The following is a 22697-nucleotide window of genomic DNA, read 5'->3' as shown; positions in this document are numbered from 1 at the left end:
CAAGTGGTTAAGAGTGAAGAAAGGGTTCTTTAAACATGGCGTGAGACAATAGAAAAGCTGAAATCGGTAACAACTGGCTTCGCTCTCCCAATATCACATCCCGTTCCATCTTTTATATTCCTTCTTGGAGTAATCATTTGTCACAACTGTTTTTACTTAGTGTAATTACCAACCATTATGGATCAATTAATGAGGTTAGAAAATGAGTGGCTCAGAGTACTGCTTGACAGGTTTGATTCAAAGAAACTCACCTTAGATTTGTCCTATGCTCAACAGAGCCTATTAATTCGGCGTTGGACTTTAGGGGGGGCCGGACGATTCTTGATTACAAAGCACTTTAGGCATTGTGCCCATCGTCGGTCTCCATCGTTACCACCACTTTTGTGTCAGCTTCTTTTGGGGATGATCACAGGGCCCCGGAAGACGAATTTCGGCGCATCTGGCTCATTATAAGTTCCTTTCGCCAAGTGCATCTCTATGTGGAGCGCAATGCGGCTGTATCTTGTGGGACCGATCGGAATTGCATCTGCATTCTTGGAATGCTGTATGCGGCAGCTGAAGGGGATCGCTGGATACAACGATTGGTTGGCGGCTGCTGCCGCCAGTGGTGCTCGTCATTACGCATGTATAAAATTGCTCAGTCAAGACCCTAAAGCGCACCAGACTTCAGACATCAGTCGCGACAAGCCACCAACCCCGGCGCTTGTATCTTGGCTCAGGACTTTTTAGAAATTTTGCTCACGATTATGAAACTCTCTCCTTATCTGGTGGCGACCACTCGTGTTATCCATAATAAATGGGATTTTTAGAATATTACTCATTTTAAATAGAAAAGGGGGCATTTTAAACCAAAATGTAAGCTATACCACATTAACGGTTTACCAATCGAAGTGTGCTCCATTACAATACTGCCCGAGAGGTGCATAGTATTATGTTCATAAGGGGTAAGTATCCAACTGAACTTGAGGCCAGTAACTCACTTTTGAAAAGAATAAATTTAGGAAGCTGCTATTCGGACACCCCTCCTTTGCTCCCTTTACATATATTCCACATTTTATGGGAACCGGTTTTGCCACACACCTTGATTATCTACCAGAAAAGCACAGTATTATGGAACGGAATTATTTTTAATTTCGGTAATTTTTGGGATAAGAAAGTACAAATTATCGTCATCTTCGCAAGTATCGTTAAAAGTTTATATTTTTTCCGGTAAAGAATAAGTGAATTCACACATTTTAACAATCTCTGGAAAACCATGGAGGATATGGCGTGGAAGTGTACGACAGCGTTTGTATTGGGTGCTGCGACGCACTACCTGGTTTCAATTTACCTGCATAGCGACGACACATTTAAGTCTAATCCCAAGATTAGCGAGAAAAATTGCAACAACACCGAGAATACGCGCTCTGGCGATTTGTCTCGATCTCCTTCCAACTCCTCGGACGATTGGGAGGGTGAGGACTCGGTCAGTTGGGTGCCTCACAAGATGGTCATGTGCGTTCGCACAGATTTGAAAATGGGCAAAGGTCGGTGTTTTTTGAAGACAGTGTGTGATTTAATTTTGACATAACGTTGACATCGCTACTACATGCACAGGGAAAATCGCGGCCCAGTGCTGTCATGCGACGTTGGGGGCGTATAAACGCGCACTTAAGCGAGCGCCGGATGCAATTCGGTCTTGGGAAACATTAGGGCAGGCTAAAGTTTGTCTGAAGATTGACTCGGAGGCAGAACTGATGGCTTTGGCCGAGAAGGCGGCGGAGCATGGACTTGTAAATTATGTGGTGGTATGTTGGTATGCTTTTGAGATCGCAAGGTTACAATTAATAACTTGATAGGCTGGTCTTCTTGGAATACTTCTAGATTGATGCCGGCCGGACACAAATTGCGCCTGATAGCAAGACAGTATTGAGTATTGGCCCCGCACCGCTGAAAGCGATTGATGAGGTTACAGGACACCTGAAACTTATGTGAACGTGCAATAAAAGAATTGAAAAGAGCTTTCGCAATATTTTCTTGTTCTGTTGGTATTTACCAATCTATACCGAGGCATATTGTCTGCGGATTAAGAGGATCCCAACGCGATTGAGTAGGTACACGGTTACGGCAACACACAGCACTGTCACCACAATCGCTACTGTTGTTACACCAATCGTCACCAACACGTCGTCCGTTGTAGTGCTGCTGTCTAACAAACTAAAACTTACGATGGTTTCAGCGTTTGCGATTGGGCGGTTAGAAATTGCAGCACTACTTTTCCTCTTGCCTGTGTCCTCCATGCAGGCAAGATACTCACGCTTACTATCCCACCACTTTAGCGAGCACAATGTCCTGACGTGGCACACTGCATCCTGGCAGGGTGGAGCATTTGGCGAACGAGCCTTCATGTTCCAATAGTAATTTTCAAGTAAGCTCACATTTTGCTCAGCCCGATACACAAAGGACGAGAGTTCGGTCAAAGATAGCGACATCAAGCCATACGCTTCACTTGCCTTAAATAAAAGTTTCCAGTCGAGTTGTGGCTCACTCTTTCTAATGTCAGTGCCATACACAGCGTAATCGAGCACCTCGTATGTCTCCGAGTTGAAGACCCAGACCATAAATGACGGATTGTTACCAAAGAGTGGTGAAATCGAGCCCGTCATAAACACCGGCGGAAGATTTAAAGTGGCGGCGTTTTCATTTGGCTCATCAAGTGATGCCACGGGCACACGAAACTCAATACTGTGTACGTGTCCAAAGAATTGTGCCTTTATCACATGGCCATACCTTCCAACAATCTTCTTGTACTTCACAATGTAGTTTGAGTGCCATTGAGGGTCGCCTCCGTATGAGTCGACAATCGGCGCAATATGACCAGTAATGTACGCAAACTTGCCAGCTTTCTCTAACCTAGCAAGTGTCGTATCTAGCCATGCAAATTGCCCAAATGGATCAGACTGGTTTGATGTGTCTGGCGTATGACTTGGCTACAAGTAGAGATGAGACCAGATTTTTCTTATCTAGCGATCTTTTGAAGGACTTACCGAGTATGGCACCGTATTAAGCGTGATTACTTCCAATTGATTGTCCATAGAATAGCTTAAATATCCACGTCGATTCAGCAAATCCATACTTTCTGGTGAGAAAGAGTCTTTCCAGGTGTCTGAGATAAGCTTTATCGAAGGATTTAACTCCCTTTCGGGGTCCGTCACCTCCATGTGATAGTCCGGGTCTGCCCATCGACACCATTAATACATGTTGAGCTATTTTTATCATATAAAAAGAAACACGGTACTCTCTTCACTCTTACTTTCGTCTGCGTTACCAATGATAGCCGTAATACTTAAAGTCCCGGGAAAAGCTGTTCCAGGAAAATAATCTTCAATCGTTCGCACATTAGTCTCGACGGTCTTTGCAATAACCTCATCACTATAGTGGCCGTGGACAACGTGATCTCCTGTATACAAGAAGAGCTCAGGGTCGGCTACAACGTGCCTTTTGGCATAAAATAGTGCAGACTTGAGCAGTGACAAGGGCGCGTCTTGAAAATAACTGATAGCAATGCGTGAGGCGTTCGAATTGGACGATGGTTCAGTGATATTTAAGTGCACGTCAGAAAAGTGAAGGATTTGGCCCACAGACGTTGCAGCTGACACCGTCGCAAACAACGCGCAATTGAGTAACCTTAGCATCGATAAGAAAGTATGGTAGGAAGCGTCGTGTCGATAGCCCTTAACAAGTTAAAAATAAAAAATCGTTAGACATTCACGTTTTGGACGTCACCGCATTTGTTCAATAGAGGACACAAGAGTTCTTGTAAAGAATGTGTTCGTTTCTGTCAAATTGGATAAGTTAAGTTTATACAGGAAAAAATCTACGACAGCAGACATGGTGTACACGATCGTCGTACATTTGTACGCTAAGGAGGGCAAAGAAGTTGAGGAAAAGCTTCGCAACAAATTAAGTGAAGCTTCGCAAGTATATTCTAAGGATACGGAGACCATCGGTTGGCACGTGATGCAAGACCATCAGGATCCTCGCAAGTGGTGCATTGTCGAGCGCTACGAGCAGGAGAGCAGCCAAAAGTATCACCTGGACAATCCGTATTGGAAAACATTTGACCCTTATGTCATTCCGCTGCTGGAAGAGCCGATGGATTTGCGCCGCTTTCACGAGCTGGATACGAGCAAACCTGTACAAGTCGATTAACCTGTTTATGGTTTAAGAAATTACTGTTGGGCTTTTGAATTGAAGGTTGCCGTGCGTAGAGCATTTGCGCTCGTCTTAAAACGAGTGGTGTTCTCAGCTTTAGTGTGACTTTAAGCGTAAAAGGACTTAAATCATCTACCTTCTGTAGCTAAACAGCAATTATGGTGCAAATCCATTGTAGGCTTTAAATTATTATTTTGCAATCAATCACGATAGGTATGGATACCAGAGGCAAAAACAACAGTCCCTTTATTTGACATGTAGTCAAACACGATGATTTGGTCTAGATTTGCGCCTGTAGAAAACAGGCTTTAACAGCTTCGGCACGCTGCTTAATGCAAGTGATCTAGGATAAACTCAACATATCGACGTCAGCTCATCCAATAATCCAAAAAAAAATTAATTGGTGGAGATTTTTCGCTTTAGATCATTTCAATCGAGGCCGTGCCGTTGAGGCTTTAAATATTGATGCGAACAATAAAGAACAACGTGCAGTTAGCATCTGTAATGTTAGTATTGCCGCTTGCAAACCACTTAGGTCGTGATCTATTTATTTTGAATGGAACTGGGACCGGGAGGTACGTGGATCGATACCCGCGGAGGGCGGTACGATGACACATCGCCGGAGATAGGCTAAAAAGAAGACGAGCATCCATCCAATGGATGGCTGCCCTGCCAACCCGCACCGAAGGTGTGTGATAGTTGGGTGGGAGGAGGCCCTGTAGCCGAAATTCCCCATAGTGTAATGAGGGGTGCGGGGTTCCAATAAGAGAACTTCGTCAAAATTGAATCTCTATTAATTTTGAACTAGAGCGTTTATTTGCGTCTAAAACACCAAAATTATTGCAGATTATCTTTTCTCTTAGTGGACAAAACTTCTAGACGAATCGTTGGCTCACATTCCTCACTTAAGCTGCTACCAAGTCCATTTTTCAACAGCGGCAAACAAAATGGCGAAGGCTACGAACAACCCGAAGACGGCCGCTGGCAAGTCGGCTGCCAAGCTGTCGAAAAAAGTTATGAAGGGCTCGCACGGAAAAGTGCTTAAGATTCGCACTAAGGTGCACTTCTACAAGCCTAAGACTTTGCGGTTGGCCCGCGCTCCACGTTACGCTCGCAAGGCCGTGCCGTCGCGTAACAAGCTCGACAAGTACCGCATCATCAAGTCTCCACTTACAACTGAGTCCGCTATGAAGAAGATTGAAGACACCAACACGCTTGTTTTTCTTGTGGATTTACTTGCTAACAAGCGTCAAATCAAGGACGCAGTCAAGCAACTTTACGACATTAAAGTCGCCAAGGTTAATACGCTTATCAGGTAAACCCCATCGCGTCGAGCTTTTTTTACTTTAAAGGCGGAGGGACCATTGAAACCCTTCAGTGCTGCTTGCTTAGCCGTAGTCCTGATAGGGAAATGCGGCGGCATAGCCTCTGGGGCGGCTGTCCATTAGTGAGGATGCCGCTCTCCGGCCGATATTATATTTATGTCTTGCAACGATTGCTCATCTCTTGATTGCTGTGTAGACCCGACGGTCAGAAGAAAGCTTACGTGCGCTTGACGGCAGACTACGATGCTCTGGACGTGGCCAACCGCATTGGCGTGATTTAAGCGCTAAATCAGCTCGTTTGCCGCCGTCTGAAAAGTATTAAATACATGGCTTTTGCTTTCCGTTAAAAATTTCTCTTTAGATTGCACGCATTCAATGCTACTTTAAAGATAAAGTTGTTGTTACGCAAATTAAGCGCCCATATATCCGGGCAAGTTTTATACCAAACAACAAATGTAATTCTATTCCGCCAGTCTGCCGTGCAGACGAATGGCTGCAGCCACACCGGAGGGCTCGCTCGGCAATTGTGTCGAGCGGTAAAATAATCCACAAGATGTGCTCACTGGAAAATTTTTATTGTACTGTCCGCGCCGCCCGTTGCGATAAAATTGCGCGAGGGATGATAAGTCACTGAGTGCACGGCTTCGCCCATCTTTGGCCGGTGCGCCTGTAAGGATACAATTAGTCAATTCAGACACATTGCAAGGAAAAGAGAAGTGCTGCCCTCACGCACCGATTGCTCGAATACACAATGTCTGTCACCGACAGACCACACACGCAATGAGCCGTCATGTCCTATTTAGACCGCGCATTTAGAGCAATTATCAGTTCAGTAGCAGCAAATGCAAAGCAAAGGATCGCACCTCCGGAAGCAAGATACAACCCTGCTGAATCAATAGAGAGCGATGTTACTGAATCCTGATGAGCAGAAAGGGAGCCCACACAGTCGCCTGTGCCTCAATGCACACTTTTTATTAATTTGTTCATATGAATACTGAACTCCCAACGCACCTGTACGCATGTCGTACATCCGTATTTTTCGGTCTTGGTGGGCAGCAATAGCGACTGGCATGGTTGGATGCACACTCAGCTACCAACAATGATAAAGTATTGGATGGATTACTAACAAGCAAAGATTATCAAGAATACGCACCTTGTTTATTTGGCCTCGCCGGCCCATCGTGTCGACGTCGACGGCTCTAACTAATTGAATGACACGCTCAGCAGCGTAATCGAATTGAGCGATGGACCCATTGGTGTACCCGACAACGCATGTCTTCGGATCCGCAAGCAGCGAGTGAACTGACGTCGGCACCAAAAAACCACTAAGGCTTGGACCTATTCGACATCGTATTAGTATACCCGTTACTTTATTTGAATGACGCACGGGACTCTTATCTACCGGTTCCACATGTGTTGGTCTTGCTGGTACACCGAAGGTTACCCTTCAGCGTAAGCTCTAGGAAATATGTGCTTGTGTTAGTGAGTATTCCATTGCATAATGCATTGACTAGCTGTAGCACCTGAAGTAACTCCCCAAGTCCGCACGAAGCCATCTGCTCCTGCTGAGAACAACGTATTTGAGAATGGGTGCGCATGCAGGTCCCAAATTGCATCAGAGTGAGCATCTTTTCGCGAATATATTTTCATGTCCCCATATTCCTGATACGTGTAAGGCTCAGGTTTGTCGACCTCTGGGCTAGGCAGCTGGTAGAGTTGAAGTGTTCCGTCACGTCCCGCCGAAGCAAAGGTGCCGACCCGGCCAGGTGGACACTCGCAGTTTTCTGAGCCAAACACAGCTAAAGCAAGTACACTATCCGTGTGCGTTCGCATTGTTACAATCGAGTCTACCTCAATAGCACGCTGCGTTGGTGGACCGTTGGCAACGCTTGACAAATTCCACACCTTCACCGTGCAGTCTTCGCTGCCCGACACTAAAAGCGCTTCTGTTGCATGAAAAGCAACCGCTCTTACACCATCCTGAAAAACATGGCGTGAGAATCCTATCACAAAGAGACAGTGCATGCAACACTGATAGTCTACCATGTGTCCGGACAGCCTTAACTTTAATTTGTGCGCTCGGTACGATCCCTTTGGTGCAATTGGAATCACAATGGGTTTTGACGCATTCAACGTCTCTACAGTACCTGGCAAAATTACATCAGCAAGTAAAGTGTCAAATAAATCACATCAACGCAAAGCTTCAATTTGAGATTCGCAGGACGTACGTTCGATACGTTCCACCTCCCGACCGGACGCTGATCTGTTCATTTTGCGCCCCACCTCGCGGCCTAATCCAGATGCCGACCTATTCATCTCTCGCTCAATTTCTCGCGAAGATGCCTTGTTCGTTTCGCGCTCAACGTCCCGCCCAGACGCTGTTCTGACCATCATCCGGGGTCGCGAAATCTCCATACCCTTTACCTGTGAATTTTTTGGGGTGCTAGACGCACTATTGTTTCTGGTATCTGACCTACTGGAGGCCTTTGGGCTCCCTCCGGGTGAAGGCGCGGGCGATGGCTGCTCAACAGTGCGTGCTGACTTCGAGCGCTCGGTAGGGCGAGTAACCGTCACGCCACGCGAGATTTCAGCTCCTTCATGATTCGGCTTTATAGAAGACCCCCCAGTACTAGAAACTGCAGCAGGAGATGCTAGATAGCGACCACGCTCCTGCCGTAGCGCAAACTCAAGCATCTTAACACGCAGCATGACATCCTTATAGGCCTGCTCCTGCTCGCTCCGCTGATCTTCAAGATCGCGGACCTGGGCCTGTAGTTTCTGGCGCTCTTCATTCCATTGCGCTTCATCACTAGCTACGCTCGCAAATTGCCGCTGTAGGTAGCGTAGCGCCGCGTCTACGCTCTCCATGCTCCTCGGCTAAAGGACGTTTTGTCTCCCCGTTGCTCGCCGACTTGTACCATATTATTATGTGTAACCTCAAAACCTCTACAACTTGAAGTGGACTATCACTTTCACCGCACCCCAAAATGTACCACAATCACTCCGCATTTCTGCTCGTCATGTTCGAGACACTGGTAACGAGGCTGTTAACGAGTGCACTAGGAAATTATATCGAGCCGAAGTGCTTTAGCAGTGACAAAATTAATGTGGCTGTATGGTCAGGCTACGTTGTGCTGAAAGAGTTAGAGTTAAAGCCCGATCTATTGGCGGAGCTTCCCGCTTTTAAGCTTGTGCGTGGGCTTGTGGGCTCCGTCGAGCTAAAGATCCCATGGAATCGACTTCAATCTGAATCCTTGCTGGCTACTGTAGACGATGTCTACCTTCTTTTACGCACAGAGGAGGATATCGATGCTGCTATGCGTCAGATAGACGAGTTTACAGTCAAGAAGAAGCTGTTGGAGCAGCTATACTTACAAGCTAAGCACCAAGAGCAAGTGGCCAACGAAGCAAGTACAAGGGAAAGCAATGATGGATACGCAGCCAGACTAATCAATAAGATTATTGACAATTTGGAGCTACACATTCGCCGGATCCATATTCGCGTGGAGGACCACAGCGCGGGAGACCATTCATTTGCTTTGGGGCTTACGATTGAATCGGTTCATGTACAGTCGACTAACTCCAACTGGCAGCCATCGTTTGTAAATACATCTAAGAGCAACGAGCCTCGCATTTTTAAGAACGTCGAGCTCAATCACATGAGCGTGTATTGCAATCCAGATTGTACATTGCAACGTGAAAACCAGGCTGACTTAGAACAATGCACGGTAGAAGAATTCTGCACTGCGTTCAACCGGGCGATTCCAAAGCGATTCGATGATCGGTACCATCATCATATGCAGTTCTACCCAACTCAGCAGCAGCCTCATTTTATCTTGAAACCCGTCGATGCCAATACGAGGCTGATCATAAATCGCGATGTCCTTGACGCAAATATGCCAAAATTTGAGATTGATGTGAACATTTCCGAGGTAGCTCTTCGTCTAGAAGAGTCACAGTATTGCGATTTGTTATACCTGGCGTCTGCGATACAGAGTCTGAATTCTTACATCAAGTACCAGCGTTATCGCAAGTTCAGGCCGCAGGTGGCGGTATTAAGTGAACCTTTAGAATGGTGGAATTATGCGATAGATTCAGTAATGAGAGATATAAAAACGAAAAGGCGACAATGGACTTGGGATTATATTAAGGAAAGGCGTGAAGATCGAAAACGTTACATTAAATTATGGCATCACAAATCACGCCAGCTTTTGGAGCTTTTAAACGTGGATTATACATTTTATGACAGTGACGACAATGATGTTGATACTGGTGAACATGGAAGCGCGACGAATAATGACGTTTCCTCGTTCACTTACTCGAACCTGTCAGAACTTTCAACTCTAGAGATCGACCGAGAGCTGGAAGTTATAGAACGTCGTTGGAGTGTCGAAGATTTACTGTTGTTTCGCTACTTGGCTGACATTGAAGCTCGAACGTTCCAGGCTTCGAGTGCTACTCGTGTTCGACGTCGTCTGCCAACTCCTCCAATGCACAAATCGCAAGAATTTTCTGAGACCGATTCTTTGGAAACGGACGCTGCAGAGTCGAATGGGCCCGTCGAAGTCCAGTACCGATCCTGGGGGGCGTGGGTATTTGGCTGGACGTCGAAATTAGCTACGTCTGTTGCAGACGAGGAATCAAGGCAAAGAGCCCATCAAATTATTCCTGAGGTGGAACTTCGAGAACTTTACAAGATTTTAGAAGAGCCTTCGCGGCGTTCAAAAAAACGTGTGCATAAACATCATGATTTAGGTGGACAAGATGAGTTTTCGGATAGTTTCTCTAGTACGGAACTCAGCCAGCTATATCGAGTGACAGTGACATTGCATCGAGGATCGCTCGCGCTGGCAAGTGATCCAGAAACAAATAGGATGCTTATTCGCGATAATCGAAACTATGGACAGAAATATGCACCCACCGATTTTCTGCTTGGAACATTTTCGCAACTTCAAGTGGCTGCAGTGGCAAAAGCCGAAACAGTAACTATCGATATGTCGTTGCAATCAATTGAGGCGTATGATGAATGCGCAGAAAGCGCAACATTTTCCCGTCTGCTTTGTAGAAAGCCAAGTATGTATCCTTCTGGCGACGGAGATGACGTTAACGTTAGCAAGCTTTCTGGCGCTGTCTTCCTTATGAGTTTTGAAATTAATCCGGCTAATTATAGCGCAGGCGCGTCTTTGTTTGTTTATATGGAGCCCTTGGAAATTATTTGGTCACCAACAGCACGATGTTGGGACCGCTTGGGAATTTTTTTGGACACTCCTGCAAATTTGGGGCTGTGGGAAGAACTTGAAGTCGCATCATTTAATAGCATTGTAAATTTGAAGTCTCGTACCGAAGCTAAATTAAATTATGTGATGGAAAACCGGATCGCAGTTGTTGTAGACCTCCGTATTCAAGCGCCAGTCATCGTAATTCCGGAAAATGACACCGACTTTTACTGTGCTCGTCTCGTGGTGGATCTAGGACGCATAACTTTTTGTACTGATCGCCTCAGACAGTCAGACAAACAGCGAATGGGTATGAATTGGACAAGTCGTCCTTTTCCGAGTGAAACAGCTGAAGCTAGCTCGATTAAACTACAGCCAAATACAAATGCGTCATTTGTCGAACAAATGTATGATGAAACAGAGAAAGGAGAGGACACTTTTCGCTGGAAGGAGGGATTTTACGACAGATTTAGCTTGTCGGTGGCAAACATTCACGTTATGTTAATTCCTTATGTTCATAAGAATTATAGACAGAAGCATGGTGCTGGATTTAACGGATCGAGTAAATTTTCTGCTTCACTTCCAGCATACATAGCAGATGTTTATAATGAGGAACAAGAGTACGAGCTGGTTGAGCGCTTCAACATCAACGTGATCATTCGTATGTCAACATTATCTCTAGACGCAACTCTTACTCGATTTTACATTCACGCAGATTTACCCGCATTAACATTTAATTTATCGCATGAAAAGTATCGCCAATTGGTGGCATTAGCTGATCGATTCAGCTTAGCGAACGCCAATGCACTGAAGTATTCGCGTAAATCTGAAAATGGCGATAATTATCCAGCAGAAGTCGCATTTGCAGATGTTGATTGTGTGCAGAATATGACCGACGATGGATTGAGAAAAGAAAATCCCTTTAGCATGTCGGCTTTGAATCGATTTTTTTTAAATAGTAGTGAAACCGCCCCACAAACTGTACAAGGGGCATCATCAAATGTTGTCGAGGGCTCAAATATAGCAGAGGATTTCGATGAGGACTCGAGTGCTGAGAGTGATGACTCTTGGTTCAGTATCACGAATGGCAACCAGGATCATGGCAATATGCAATTAAGCAACGATGGAGACCAACAGGGGCCTCGCCTTACTGTATCTGATCTTATTGACACGACAACGGCCGAATCAGGCATTGATAGCATTTCATCACGTAAGTCAAATATTCGGAAAAGACCTCGAATGTACGCTTCCAATGGATATTTGAATCGCTTAGATCGAAAATTGGTAGTATGCTCCTTCACTATTCCTGTTATAGCGGTGCAGCTTAAAAAGCCTCGAATTTCTACAGTGCCATCGCAAGCTTCCTATCGCTATGATGCAAGTGAATTTAGTGAAGACCATTTTAAAGAAGGCACAATTATCGTAAAGCTGCAAGGCTTACGAATAAGAATTGGTCAAAAAACCTTGTCAACTCAAATGAACGTAAGCTTGGTATCTCTTGAAGTTGTAGACTTATCCGATGCCGGTGACCGATCAAAGCAGTATCTGATGTTTTCTTGTCCGACAATTGCCGCTCCATTTTCAAGAAAAACACCAACAGCTCGTTGCGGGGAGTCTTACATCTACCGCTTTCAAAGTAAGGTACCAGCTAGGCAGCAAGAACAAATTGCTTATTTTAATAGTGGTAACCGTAAAAGTAGTGATGGTTCAGGAACAAGAGTGCTTGCAGCACCTGCGAAGTTGCTCGAGCTTGGATATTGCTCTATCAATGACCAAGAGAGTGGTTATGAGGTGCTGCGTGAAGTCAAAATTCATATTGGCACTGTACAATTTGTCTTTGACCAGTCATATGTCTGCTCACTACTGGAGCTCCTTGAGAAATCGTCTTCTGAGCTTTCGTTGATTGCTTCAATGCGAGATTGTGGTGATAGCAGCGTATTGATAGCCGACACTGATGATGGCCTTCCGCCCCCGCTAGAGCTCACTCCTAGTATAAAACACGAATACTCGATACCAGTGATTCTTACCGAGTCTGTTCGTGCAGACCTGGAGCGAGCAAGAAAAAGCATGTTCGGGCAGGCCCCGGGTGAAGTGGACTCATCTACTCTGGGCAATAAGACCAGAATGCATCCTGTCGCGCTGAAGCTGGATGTGCGACTGCATTCTGTTTCAATTTGCTTTTACGATCGCGAAGAGTCTTTGGCCTCTGTTGCGCTTCTTAATTCCCAGATTTGTGTTGGCACTGACACAAATGGCAAGATTAATGTGTCTGGCTCGCTGGGCGATGTGAAGGTGTTTGGCCTATCTTCAAAAGAAAATACGATTGCAGATAATGTCATTGGAACTAGCGGCCTCAAATTTGACGATCAGCATTTCGACTACGTCGACATTTTTGGATTAGACACATCCGCAATGTTTTCGAAGGACAATGCATACATTTTAAGCGTCAAGTGCCATTTTTTTGCAAAAAATGACACGAAGACTACATCAACTGTGAAGTCGGAAACGCAAGCGAAATCGAGTCTTTGCTTGTCATTGCAGCCTGTTCGTCTGCTAGCTCAGCCCGAATTCTTGAGAAAAATGTCAGATTATTTTGTAAATGGGCCACTGCGAGCTCACTGTCTAGTTAAGCGTATTGATTCAAGTGAAACTTCTGTAGAATTACACCAGGATATGTCGGCTTCATTGCACTCTGATTATCAGAGGTCTTCTTCGGAAAAATTGCCGGAAAGTTCAACTCCGTATTTTGATGCAGTCGAGATGCCAAATATGAAAGCTAGGAAACTTAATTCTGAAACATCAAGCTCACCTGCATATTCACGTTGTATTGGTGGCGGGGGCAATCATAATATTCCAAGCGATGCAAAAAATGCTCCGACAAATCAAGACGAAAACATCTTAATTTTCGTACGAATTCTTGACAGCTTCGACGTGGACATCACGCTGTGTCACCCGTCAATTCTTTTTCCTGCGAATTGTCTACAAAGAAAGAAAATATCGCTTCAATGCCAGCCCTCCCGAGGCATCCTTTTAGATTTTGGAAAGATAAATTTAATCCTGCGGCGTGAAGAACCGAACGCTATTCTAAAAGCGCTTTCGTGCGCTCCATATCAAGTCGATCTAGCAATTGGAAATTTGCAAATTGTGTCTTTAACGGACTCTATTGTACTTCTTGAACCCTCGGGCGTTCACATGCAGTGTCGTATACCTGCGCTAGCAGTAAACATTGATCTTCGCAATGAAAAAAACAATCGAACTTCGGCAGAGATTGTGTTGGATCTAAAGATAAAACCTGTTTGCTTCAATGTTAGCGATACAACTGTATGTTTGGCTCATGAAGTCCTTTACAAATGTATTAACCCCGTGGTTGAAATTGGCAGAGAAGTACAACAGCGGATTAAGACGTACAAGGGTCCTTTAGTTATAGATTCTAATTGTCTCATTGATTCCTCGTATGAGGAAAAGGATGAAGTTGATGCTCCCTTTCCAGCTACAGTGGACAAAATGGCAAAATGGGATCGAGTGACGATTCATTTTTTCCTTGAAGAAGTGAAAGTTGCACTAGCTTCTAATTCTAAGGCAATTCAACAATTGGAAACAATGATGAATAGTGTGCTCGACAATTCTGACGAAAAATCTTCACGTGAAAGTCATAGCGGAGCGATTAATGTACAAACCGATCATGATCAAAGCAATTTTTCACCCGATAATGGATTCGATTGTGTCATCGGCGAGCTAGCTTTAATTGCTCTGGAGGCAAATATAAACTTAAATTTGTCTGAATCTCTGATAGATGACAGCAAGCATAATCTTCAATGCAACTTTTCTTTACAAGAAGCTATCGTCCGCGACAGAATTGCTGATTCCAATGTACGTGCTTAATAAGCTTATAAATGTTACGCTCTTCTATTACTAAAAGTGTTGTTCAATTGTAGAAACATATTACTCAATTGGTTGGGCTAGTTCCTGGTAAAGCTCTTGAGCGCTCTAATACATGCAGTGAATTACAAAGCTTGTCTACTTCTGAAGAAAATGCTCAATCTGGGCTCTTTTATTCAGCACAGGATAGCTCCGCATTGCAATTGAGAGGGCATTTTCAAAGCAAGCGAGGCGACACTAATGGAACTGAATCTGTGTTGACAATGAACTCACTAGAATTGTCAATTACTTCAGTGCGCCTTATTTTACTTCCTCGGACTCTTCTTCGATTGGAACACTTCCTACTTGATGTGTATTTAGCGGTATTCAAAAATGAGAGAGAGTTAAAGCTGCAGCAAGTCGAGCAATTAGCTACAAGATGTCTTAGAGACGAGCGAACAAATCTCGTTAATTCTGACACTGAAGGCGATCGCACAGATGAGCGCTTTGCAATATATTCTCTCCGAAAAAATGAATCGTCTATTTCATCAATTGGTGATTTTGTCGTTGGTCACTCAGCAGTAATGTCTCCTCTGCAGCGTATTGGTGCGGCTACTGCAATTGATGATCGTGTCACCGATGGCGCAATGTCACGTGACACTGCAGATAACTTTGAAAACGCACAGCCTGTGGCTTCGGACACATATTTAACGCTAAAACGCAAATCTGACTGCAGAAAACAGCTTGTATTTCCCCAATGGACTATAGATGCTCGAATGCTGAACATGCAGATATGGATAGTATCCACTGATCGCAAAGCAGACATGTGTGGATGCATGCTTTCAGCCGACTTAGTCGCTAAATATAATAGCACGCTTGATGAAGCTAAATCGTCCACTTTTGTGAATCGAAGTGATTCAGTCACTGCGTCGGTTGAGTTGAGCAAAGTGAAAGTAATGGTTGCTTCATCAGATACCAGCAATATAGACCAACAAATTTTATTCCGCTCTATGCAGACACTTGTAGAGGATTTTGAACTTGATATTCATTTTGAACTGCGCGAATGCTTTCGACCTTTAATAATGGTGACGGATAATGCTGGCGGTACAGGCGACGTCAGTAGCTTAAACAGTAGAGAACTGGACGTTCATGATGAGAGAATGGCGAGAGGCGAAGAAAAATCAAAAGCCGAGTCTGTGATAAATGCAATTTCTGTCGCTAAAAATGACGATACGAAGGTAAAGTTGCCCGAGATATTTTTTCGAGAAGTTCCGTCAGAGTGGCGAGAATGGATTTTCTGTGAAAGTTTTGTGCGTCTGGACCAAATAATTTCGCATGTCGCCTACCGGGATTTACCGCTACTCTTAACGATTTTTGCAAGCTTAAACAGTTTCGCTTGCGCGGAGGAGAATACTCGCAGCAGTTTTTTCGCTCGGCGAGAAGCAGCAGCTAAATCTGACTTGCCAAACATTTCGGAAACTTCTGGCAAATTTCTTGAGTACGAGGACAACGTTGGCGGTAGCGGATTGAGAATTACTCAAATAGATGGCCAAGAAAATGTGGCAGCTGTCCATTATGATTTACATTTGCGGACATTAATGAAAGGTGCTCAATTTCGTTTGATCAACAACATCGCTGATCAGGCATCGCCAGTTTTTGAGTTCGAGTTGGCAGATATAAATTTTTCTGTTAGGGCGAAATCAAATTTGATGCTAGAAGCTGCTGGAAGCTGTAAAGCAGAAGCAATGTACCAAAACTTGCGTCTTGTGACAATGGAGCCGCTTTTAGAACCTTGGAGTGTAATGGCTACGCTTTCTCACACACACTTTCGTCATTTGGACGAGAACAAGCAGGCTAAAGTTTCTCCCTGGATACTGAACGTTTCGTCAGATGTCTTTCTACAATTTAATATGACAGACGCACTAATTGCAAATTTGGTTGCTGCAGAACGAGCATGGCAATGGATTGCCAATGCTAGTGATGGATCGCGCGAGATGGCTGAGTTTTCTACGTACTGGATTCGAAATAACACCGGAATGCATTTGCGATATCGGAGGGCGTCTAGCAACGAGCAATATCTCGCTCCTGGTGAAGAGAAAGCTCTAAGCTTTAATAAAGTGCTGGCCGATGGCGACACACGACACAAAAATGACATGCGTCGACGCGATGCGAGCTTTCGAAGCCGACATCTTTATATCGCTGTCGAAGAAGAATCTACAGATCACAATCTGTCAACTGTCTTAAGAAAATGGCAGAGTAGAGCTCCGATTCCAGTTGATCAAGTCGATTCGCGATTGTATGCTTTGGAGGATTTTGAGGCGGACATTACAGGTTATCATCCGAGAAAGTGTGAGTGCATTATAGACGTGCTTGTGGAGCGCGGATGCAAATATTTTATAGTTCGCTCAACTTTAGTATTAGAAAATCAAACGTCATCCGACTTAGAAGTCGAATTCTTTTCTTATCGAAGTAATTCGATCTCGCGGACGCTTAATGAGAAAGAAGCGGAATATGAATCGCAAGTGCCTATGATCTCCGTGTGGAAAAAGATTGTTAAGGCTTCTTCGATTGTTCCCATTCCAGTGCATATTGCATCTTCTGGAGAAGGCTATGTGATGGTGCGTCCTCCAGAGATCAATGTAAGCGTTACTGAAGGCGATCCTTTTAGCAATATGCCACCGAAGGCATATGCCAAAGAACGAGTGCCTCTTCCACTCTTCGATCGGAGTAGCGCTTCTGCTCGGACAGAGTTAAGGGATACTGACGACTATGGTCAAGCGCAGTGCACAATCAAATTTCAACGACTGTATAGTGACCGACCAGTGCGTCCGTTCATGATAAATAGTTGCCTCACAAGTGCTAGTAGTACATCGTACTACCGAACTCTTTCTTTTCATCCGCCACTGATTGTACATAATCTTACTGCGGGATCACTGGACTTCTGTATGGCAACTCCGTGTGATTGGTCTCCTGCAACGAACTCGGAATCGCTGAGTAACGTAGGAAAAATTGGATGGGAGGTTTCTGAGCAGCGTTTGCGAGAACGAGGGACCATCAACGTTGCTGATTCGCTTATCTGGCATTTGTCTGGTGAGGAAACGCCGCTTGAATTGAGCATACGCATGAAAGGATATAATTGGAGCGAGATGCTACAGCTGAGTAAAGATACAGGCGAGTTAGTCCAAATAAAGATGAAAGACCTTGTGAGCGACGCACACCTTTATATCACCGCAGAGATTCGAATTAGTAAGGGTCCGTGTCGAGAGATTTTCCTCCATGTCCCATATTGGATTGTAAATTTGACGGGCCTTAAATTAGAATTCGAATTTGAGAAAGAGCGAATGGGTCGCGAGCACTCTACCTCGTGCGTATGAGCATACTTCATGGTATGCAATCTTGGGTTTAACTATACTGTGCTCTTTTCTTGTCTTTAGTCTGCTTGCAGGACAGAAACGTTTGGATCGTGATGAGCTATTATTGCAAGAGGGTCACGGTGCAAGGTCAGCTCGGCGGCATCGTAATCCTCATCTACTGTACCCAATTTCAATCGACGGCAATGAGCTAACCGATGAAAATCTAAATTATGCGCAACCATGCGTCTCTCCTGTTCCGACTGTCAGTTTTGATCGGCGTGTGAGTGAGCATAAGAGGCGCCACCTGCAACTTTTACCAAGTATACCTCCTTTGAAGGGTTTGCTTGACCTTCTTCCAAAGAGGGACAATACTGATCCGCGTAGCCTAGGGCAATTAGAAGTTTTGCAAGTATGTCACTCCAATTACAACAGAAATCGTGGTTGCATTCGTTTGCGAGTCAGCAACGATAAAGACCTCGCGGCTTTGGATCTAAGAAAGAAGAATGAGCAACGGAAATGGTCCAATTCATTTTTGTTGGACCAAGCGGGCACTATTGGTGAAATTGAAGCGGTTGACTTTGAAGCAAATCGAAAATATTGCATAGGGTACTCAATTACTCCTGCGAGTGGCCAATACTCACGGACTAAGGTTATTATGCTGACACCACGATTTATACTTGTCAACACCATGACCTATGCAGTTGAAGTGTGTCATTCATCGTCCAAAGTAATGGCACCGATAAAGAATGATATTCTACATGCTAATAGCGCAATGCCGGATCCTCGAGCAATGTCGTCAGTAAATTCTGTTGTCCATTTGGAAGCCGGAGGATTTGCTGATTTTCATTGGACACTTCAATTTTCAAAGACACGCAAGATGCGTTGTCGCTTTACAGAAATTGGTTGGTCTTGGAGTGGTGCGGTACCTTTAGTTGATTCTGGTGAGTATGTGGTCCGTTTGCGTCATGAGACCACGCGGGAAAGCAGACTCGTTCGCGTTATCCTCAAGTTGGATTCACCGAGCGTGTGTGTTTACTTTCGAGAAGAACGTATGGCTATGCCACCGTATCGAGTTGAAAATTATTCTTTAGAAACGCTGCGCACGCATCAACATCGCGTTCGCCGTAGTGAGGTTCTTTTGCCACACCACAGCTTAGATTATGCGTGGGATGAACCCACTGAAGAACAATTGCTAGTCGTGGACATACTTCCGTCGGCTGCTGGCGATAATAGCCGACCTTTGCGCATTGGCAGCTTTAATTTAGACAAAATTCAGCGTCATCCTGATGCACTCGGCGGCACTCTGGGCATCGAGATTGCCACGGATGGTCCAACCCGCGTGCTACGTTTTACTGATACGAGGTTACGTGGACAGAGGTATGTGCAAACCAACACCCAAATTTCTAGTAAGGAAGTCCCGAAAAGCGATGGCAATGCTTTGCAGTTTCTTGGAAAATTTGTGGTTAATCCTACAGTGCAAGCAGCATTGCATTTGAAAGGCATCGGTATTTCGATTGTTGACAGTACGCCTAAGGAATTGATTTACATATCAGCATCTGGTATTGCATTAGAGGTTTTCTTTTCAAAAAGTGATGTGCATAATAACGAAGCATCAATTGCCGGAAGTGCTGCGTCATCATCGCAGCTCGAACGTGAAACTCGGCCACAAATTGTTGCGTGCTGCCTTGAGGTGAACGACATCCAAGTCGACAACCAGTTGCAGAGGACTTTATATCCGGTGCTCCTTCGCTTTTCAAAATCAACTGGAAGCTCCCAGATTGTCAATGGGCATGCTGTGGTAATTCCTGTGCTGCAGATGGGCCTCGTGAAGCACGACGAGTATGCTGGCATCAATTTTATACGGCATTTCAGTGTCAGTGTTTTGCCTGTGCATATTCGCGTGGACGGTGCTTTGTTGTATCAGATACTTCCACTTTTGATGCATTCCAAAATCTACCGCAGCACAAGCATAAACGTTGCGACGACTAAAAAGAAATTGACTGATTATGGTGACAGTAACAACGTCAAAGTCACTAGAGCTGCACACAGCCAGATTTTGCTTAAGGCCTTAAATGAGAGTCTAGAAATTCCAGTGAAGGTGCTTGATGCAGCCCAAAAAGAAGGCATATTTTTTTCGGAGCAGACTACTGCAATGACAACACCAACGAAAGCAACATTTCTTGGAAATAGCTACCAGCGGCAGATTCAGAATCAGCACGCCCTTGTGGATAATGACATCCAGCGCTACAGCCCAGCCATAGTCGGCAATTTTGAAGCAATTTCTGCGAAGGACGAGCAGATGAAGCTTTATTTCGAAGAATTCCAAATCGATCCAATCCGCGCTACGGTCAGTTTCTCGTTTGGCGACGGTGTAAACGCCATTACAGAGAGCCATTTGTCTCCTCTTCCATCCTATGCAGCAGCATTGAACGATTCGTCGTCGTCGCAGGAATCTTCAGTGATCACCGTTGGCCCGCTTCGTCTGATTTTAAATGCTATTGGAACCAGTCTGACTAAAATTGCCAATGCACCGTTTCATTTAAAACCTCTGCACATTCACAACACATTTGTTCAGCCTGATGCGTTGGCAATGCGGCTTGTATCTCATTATCAAAGTGAGGCGCTTCGCCAGGCCTATGTCATCCTTGGAAGCGTTGATGTACTGGGCAATCCTATGATCGCATGGAAAAATATGCGTAATGGATTCCAAGATTTGATCTCGGAGCCAGCGCATGGACTTTCGCAGCGAAGCCCAAAGGCATTTGCTTACGGGGTTGGTCGGGGCTCACTTTCTCTTCTGCGTGGATCAGTTTACACCTTTCTGGACTTCAATACACGCATTTTGACGGCGTTTTCGCTCGGTCTTTCCGAGGCTTGTCTAAAGCTGGACGACTACACGGGTTATCCGGCCACGCGGCATATCTTCCAAGGGATTGTGCAAGGGATTTCAGGTGTTGTGGTGGCCCCAATTCACTCGTTCGAAGTTAATGGAGCTCGTGGTGTGTTGCCTGGCCTTATAGCTGGTGCATTGGGAGTCATGCTTAAGCCGCTGCTTGGTTTGTCCTTAGCAACAGCGACAACTGCGGCTACACTTCGCGATGCCATTGATCCTTACACGAAGGCTCTCCTCGTACGTGTCCGGCCGCCACGTTATATCGATCTGCGAACAAAACGACTCAAGATCTACTCATACGTAGAGTCTTTGGGCGAGGAGATAGTGGGCAAAGTTTGTGGCGGCTGCTATCGATCAGATGGATATTTGGGTCATGTCGACCTGAAGGCCACCCATCAGTGCTTTTTGGTCACTCGTAAGCGCATTTTGCTTCTGAGTGTGAGAGGCACTCCCATGGCTCAAACGACCAAGTATGACGTTTTGTGGGAGCTACTAGCCGAAGAAATTGTCTTGGTGGATTGTACAAGAACTTTAACCGACCAGGTTGTAAATATTTACTATATCGAAGATGATTTTCTTACAGCAAGCGGTGCGAGGAAGAATTCAAGTGCCACCACTGGATCGCATACCGTGGCTATGAATTGTCGACGGACTCCTAGTAAACCGCGTGGAATGATCTTGCAAAAGCACGTGGTGGTACTGCCAGTTACAAAGGTACTGTTTGTTCGTGCTATGTTGCAGCAGCAGGATCGTTCTTTCCTCACAAAAATGAACATTGTTACGACGGAGAAGAGCACGTCACACCAAATTAACCCTCTGTCTTCACTTGCAAGGTCGAATTCGATGGAGATGAGTACAAGATGGCCCCAGCACTCATGCATACCGTTAAGGTATCCAGTTTTTCGCTTGCCCGCGCAGACGATGTCTGTTCACAAACCGGACCATCACGACAACGAGATCAGTGCTTGACAGATTTTTATTACGCTAGAAAGTTCTGTCACATCGCGCTAAGCTAGTACCGATCGCGAGACGGCCATTCTATTCCCGGATGGTTTATATAGAAAATCGCATTAAGTAGCCGACGGAAAATCCCGTTATTTACCGCGAGCAGTGGATACATCCTTTGTTGTCACAAGACACGAAAGAAATGCAAATCTGAACTTTTTGCTGATTCCGTGCATTCCTGCCTTGCTATCCATCACCTTCAGCTGTAACGAGCTAAAGTTGCCCTATTGTTACACAGTATACGACACGAAAGAAATGCAAATCTGAACTTTTTGCTGATTCCGTGCATTCCTGCCTTGCTATCCATCACCTTCAGCTGTAACGAGCTAAAGTTCACATTTGTGACCAACCCTGTTATGTACACTTGGTGTACTTAAGCGGATGGTCAATTACTAAATAATAGTAATTAGACCCAGCACTCGGGTGTGGTTCACATTTGTGACCAACCCTTGTGTATGTGTCTAGAAAGATACGCTCGCAATACCTATTGTGTTATCTATAGAGATGACATTTTAATTGGTAAAAATAGGTATTTATATTTAATACGACTAAATATAATCAGTCTGAAAACTACTTCCTACTTGGTAAGTGCGCACGAGGAGCCGGATTGCCGCTCCCGTGACGACACTGAACCAGAGTACTTAGTGTGTTGGGTGAGGTCGCTTACGCGCCCACCACAACTACCTCACTGCACGCAAGAGAAGCAGGTTAAACCACTTCCTCGCTATGGTAGGGTGTGTGTCTAAGTAGAGCGTGACCGCATTACGACGTGCCCGCCTACACTTGGTAGCACTTGAAATCCTTCCCACGACCCGCATCTCTGCGTGTGTACGTGAGGATGAGCCTCAATATT

At 45.1% G+C, this 22697-nt stretch overlaps 6 protein-coding genes across 6 annotated transcripts; 4 read left to right on the top strand and 2 right to left on the bottom strand.

Moving 5' to 3' along the window:
- Window positions 1-1255: 1255 nt before the first annotated feature.
- CCR75_000282 (uncharacterized protein) lies at window positions 1256-1974 on the top strand (the record flags this gene model as incomplete). The annotated part of the gene is made up of 3 exons (XM_067958390.1): window positions 1256-1526; window positions 1597-1787; window positions 1864-1974. The coding sequence occupies 3 exons, from the start codon at window positions 1256-1258 to the stop codon at window positions 1972-1974; spliced, it is 573 nt and encodes a 190-aa protein (XP_067818462.1).
- Window positions 1975-2039: 65 nt separating this feature from the next.
- On the bottom strand, window positions 2040-3674 carry CCR75_000281 (uncharacterized protein; the record flags this gene model as incomplete). Its single annotated transcript, XM_067958389.1, has 3 exons — window positions 2040-2969; window positions 3027-3214; window positions 3293-3674. The coding sequence occupies 3 exons, from the start codon at window positions 3672-3674 to the stop codon at window positions 2040-2042; spliced, it is 1500 nt and encodes a 499-aa protein (XP_067818459.1).
- Window positions 3675-3870: 196 nt separating this feature from the next.
- CCR75_000280 (uncharacterized protein) lies at window positions 3871-4191 on the top strand (the record flags this gene model as incomplete). Its single annotated transcript, XM_067958388.1, has 1 exon — window positions 3871-4191. The coding sequence occupies one exon, from the start codon at window positions 3871-3873 to the stop codon at window positions 4189-4191; it is 321 nt and encodes a 106-aa protein (XP_067818460.1).
- Window positions 4192-5002: 811 nt separating this feature from the next.
- On the top strand, window positions 5003-5869 carry CCR75_000279 (uncharacterized protein). Its single transcript, XM_067958387.1, has 2 exons — window positions 5003-5509; window positions 5716-5869. The coding sequence occupies exons 1-2, from the start codon at window positions 5142-5144 to the stop codon at window positions 5798-5800; spliced, it is 453 nt and encodes a 150-aa protein (XP_067818416.1). The 5' UTR covers window positions 5003-5141; the 3' UTR covers window positions 5801-5869.
- Window positions 5815-8387, bottom strand: CCR75_000278 (uncharacterized protein; the record flags this gene model as incomplete). The annotated part of the gene is made up of 9 exons (XM_067958386.1): window positions 5815-6186; window positions 6253-6314; window positions 6383-6469; window positions 6531-6609; window positions 6673-6857; window positions 6922-6978; window positions 7043-7499; window positions 7563-7666; window positions 7748-8387. The coding sequence occupies 9 exons, from the start codon at window positions 8385-8387 to the stop codon at window positions 6079-6081; spliced, it is 1779 nt and encodes a 592-aa protein (XP_067818415.1). The 3' UTR covers window positions 5815-6078.
- A 119-nt stretch (window positions 8388-8506) lies between these two features.
- CCR75_000277 (uncharacterized protein) lies at window positions 8507-21808 on the top strand (the record flags this gene model as incomplete). Its single annotated transcript, XM_067958385.1, has 3 exons — window positions 8507-14605; window positions 14671-17957; window positions 18028-21808. 3 exons carry the CDS (start codon window positions 8507-8509, stop codon window positions 21806-21808), a joined length of 13167 nt encoding a protein of 4388 aa, XP_067818422.1.
- Window positions 21809-22697: the final 889 nt, after the last annotated feature.

Source organism: Bremia lactucae, linkage group LG6 (genome assembly GCF_004359215.1).
Source record: "Bremia lactucae strain SF5 linkage group LG6, whole genome shotgun sequence".
Classification (NCBI taxonomy): domain Eukaryota; phylum Oomycota; class Peronosporomycetes; order Peronosporales; family Peronosporaceae; genus Bremia; species Bremia lactucae.
This window is presented reverse-complemented; position numbering and strand designations above follow the sequence as displayed.

What these genes read in the sequence shown, in the direction of transcription:
- CCR75_000279 (XM_067958387.1), top strand. Translation starts at nt 5,142, where the DNA reads ATGGCGAAGGCTACGAACAACCCGAAGACGGCCGCTGGCAAGTCGGCT. An exon ending in AAGGTTAATACGCTTATCAG is followed by an intron (nt 5,510 to 5,715) that starts GTAAACCCCATC and finishes ATTGCTGTGTAG; the next exon opens with ACCCGACGGTCAGAAGAAAG.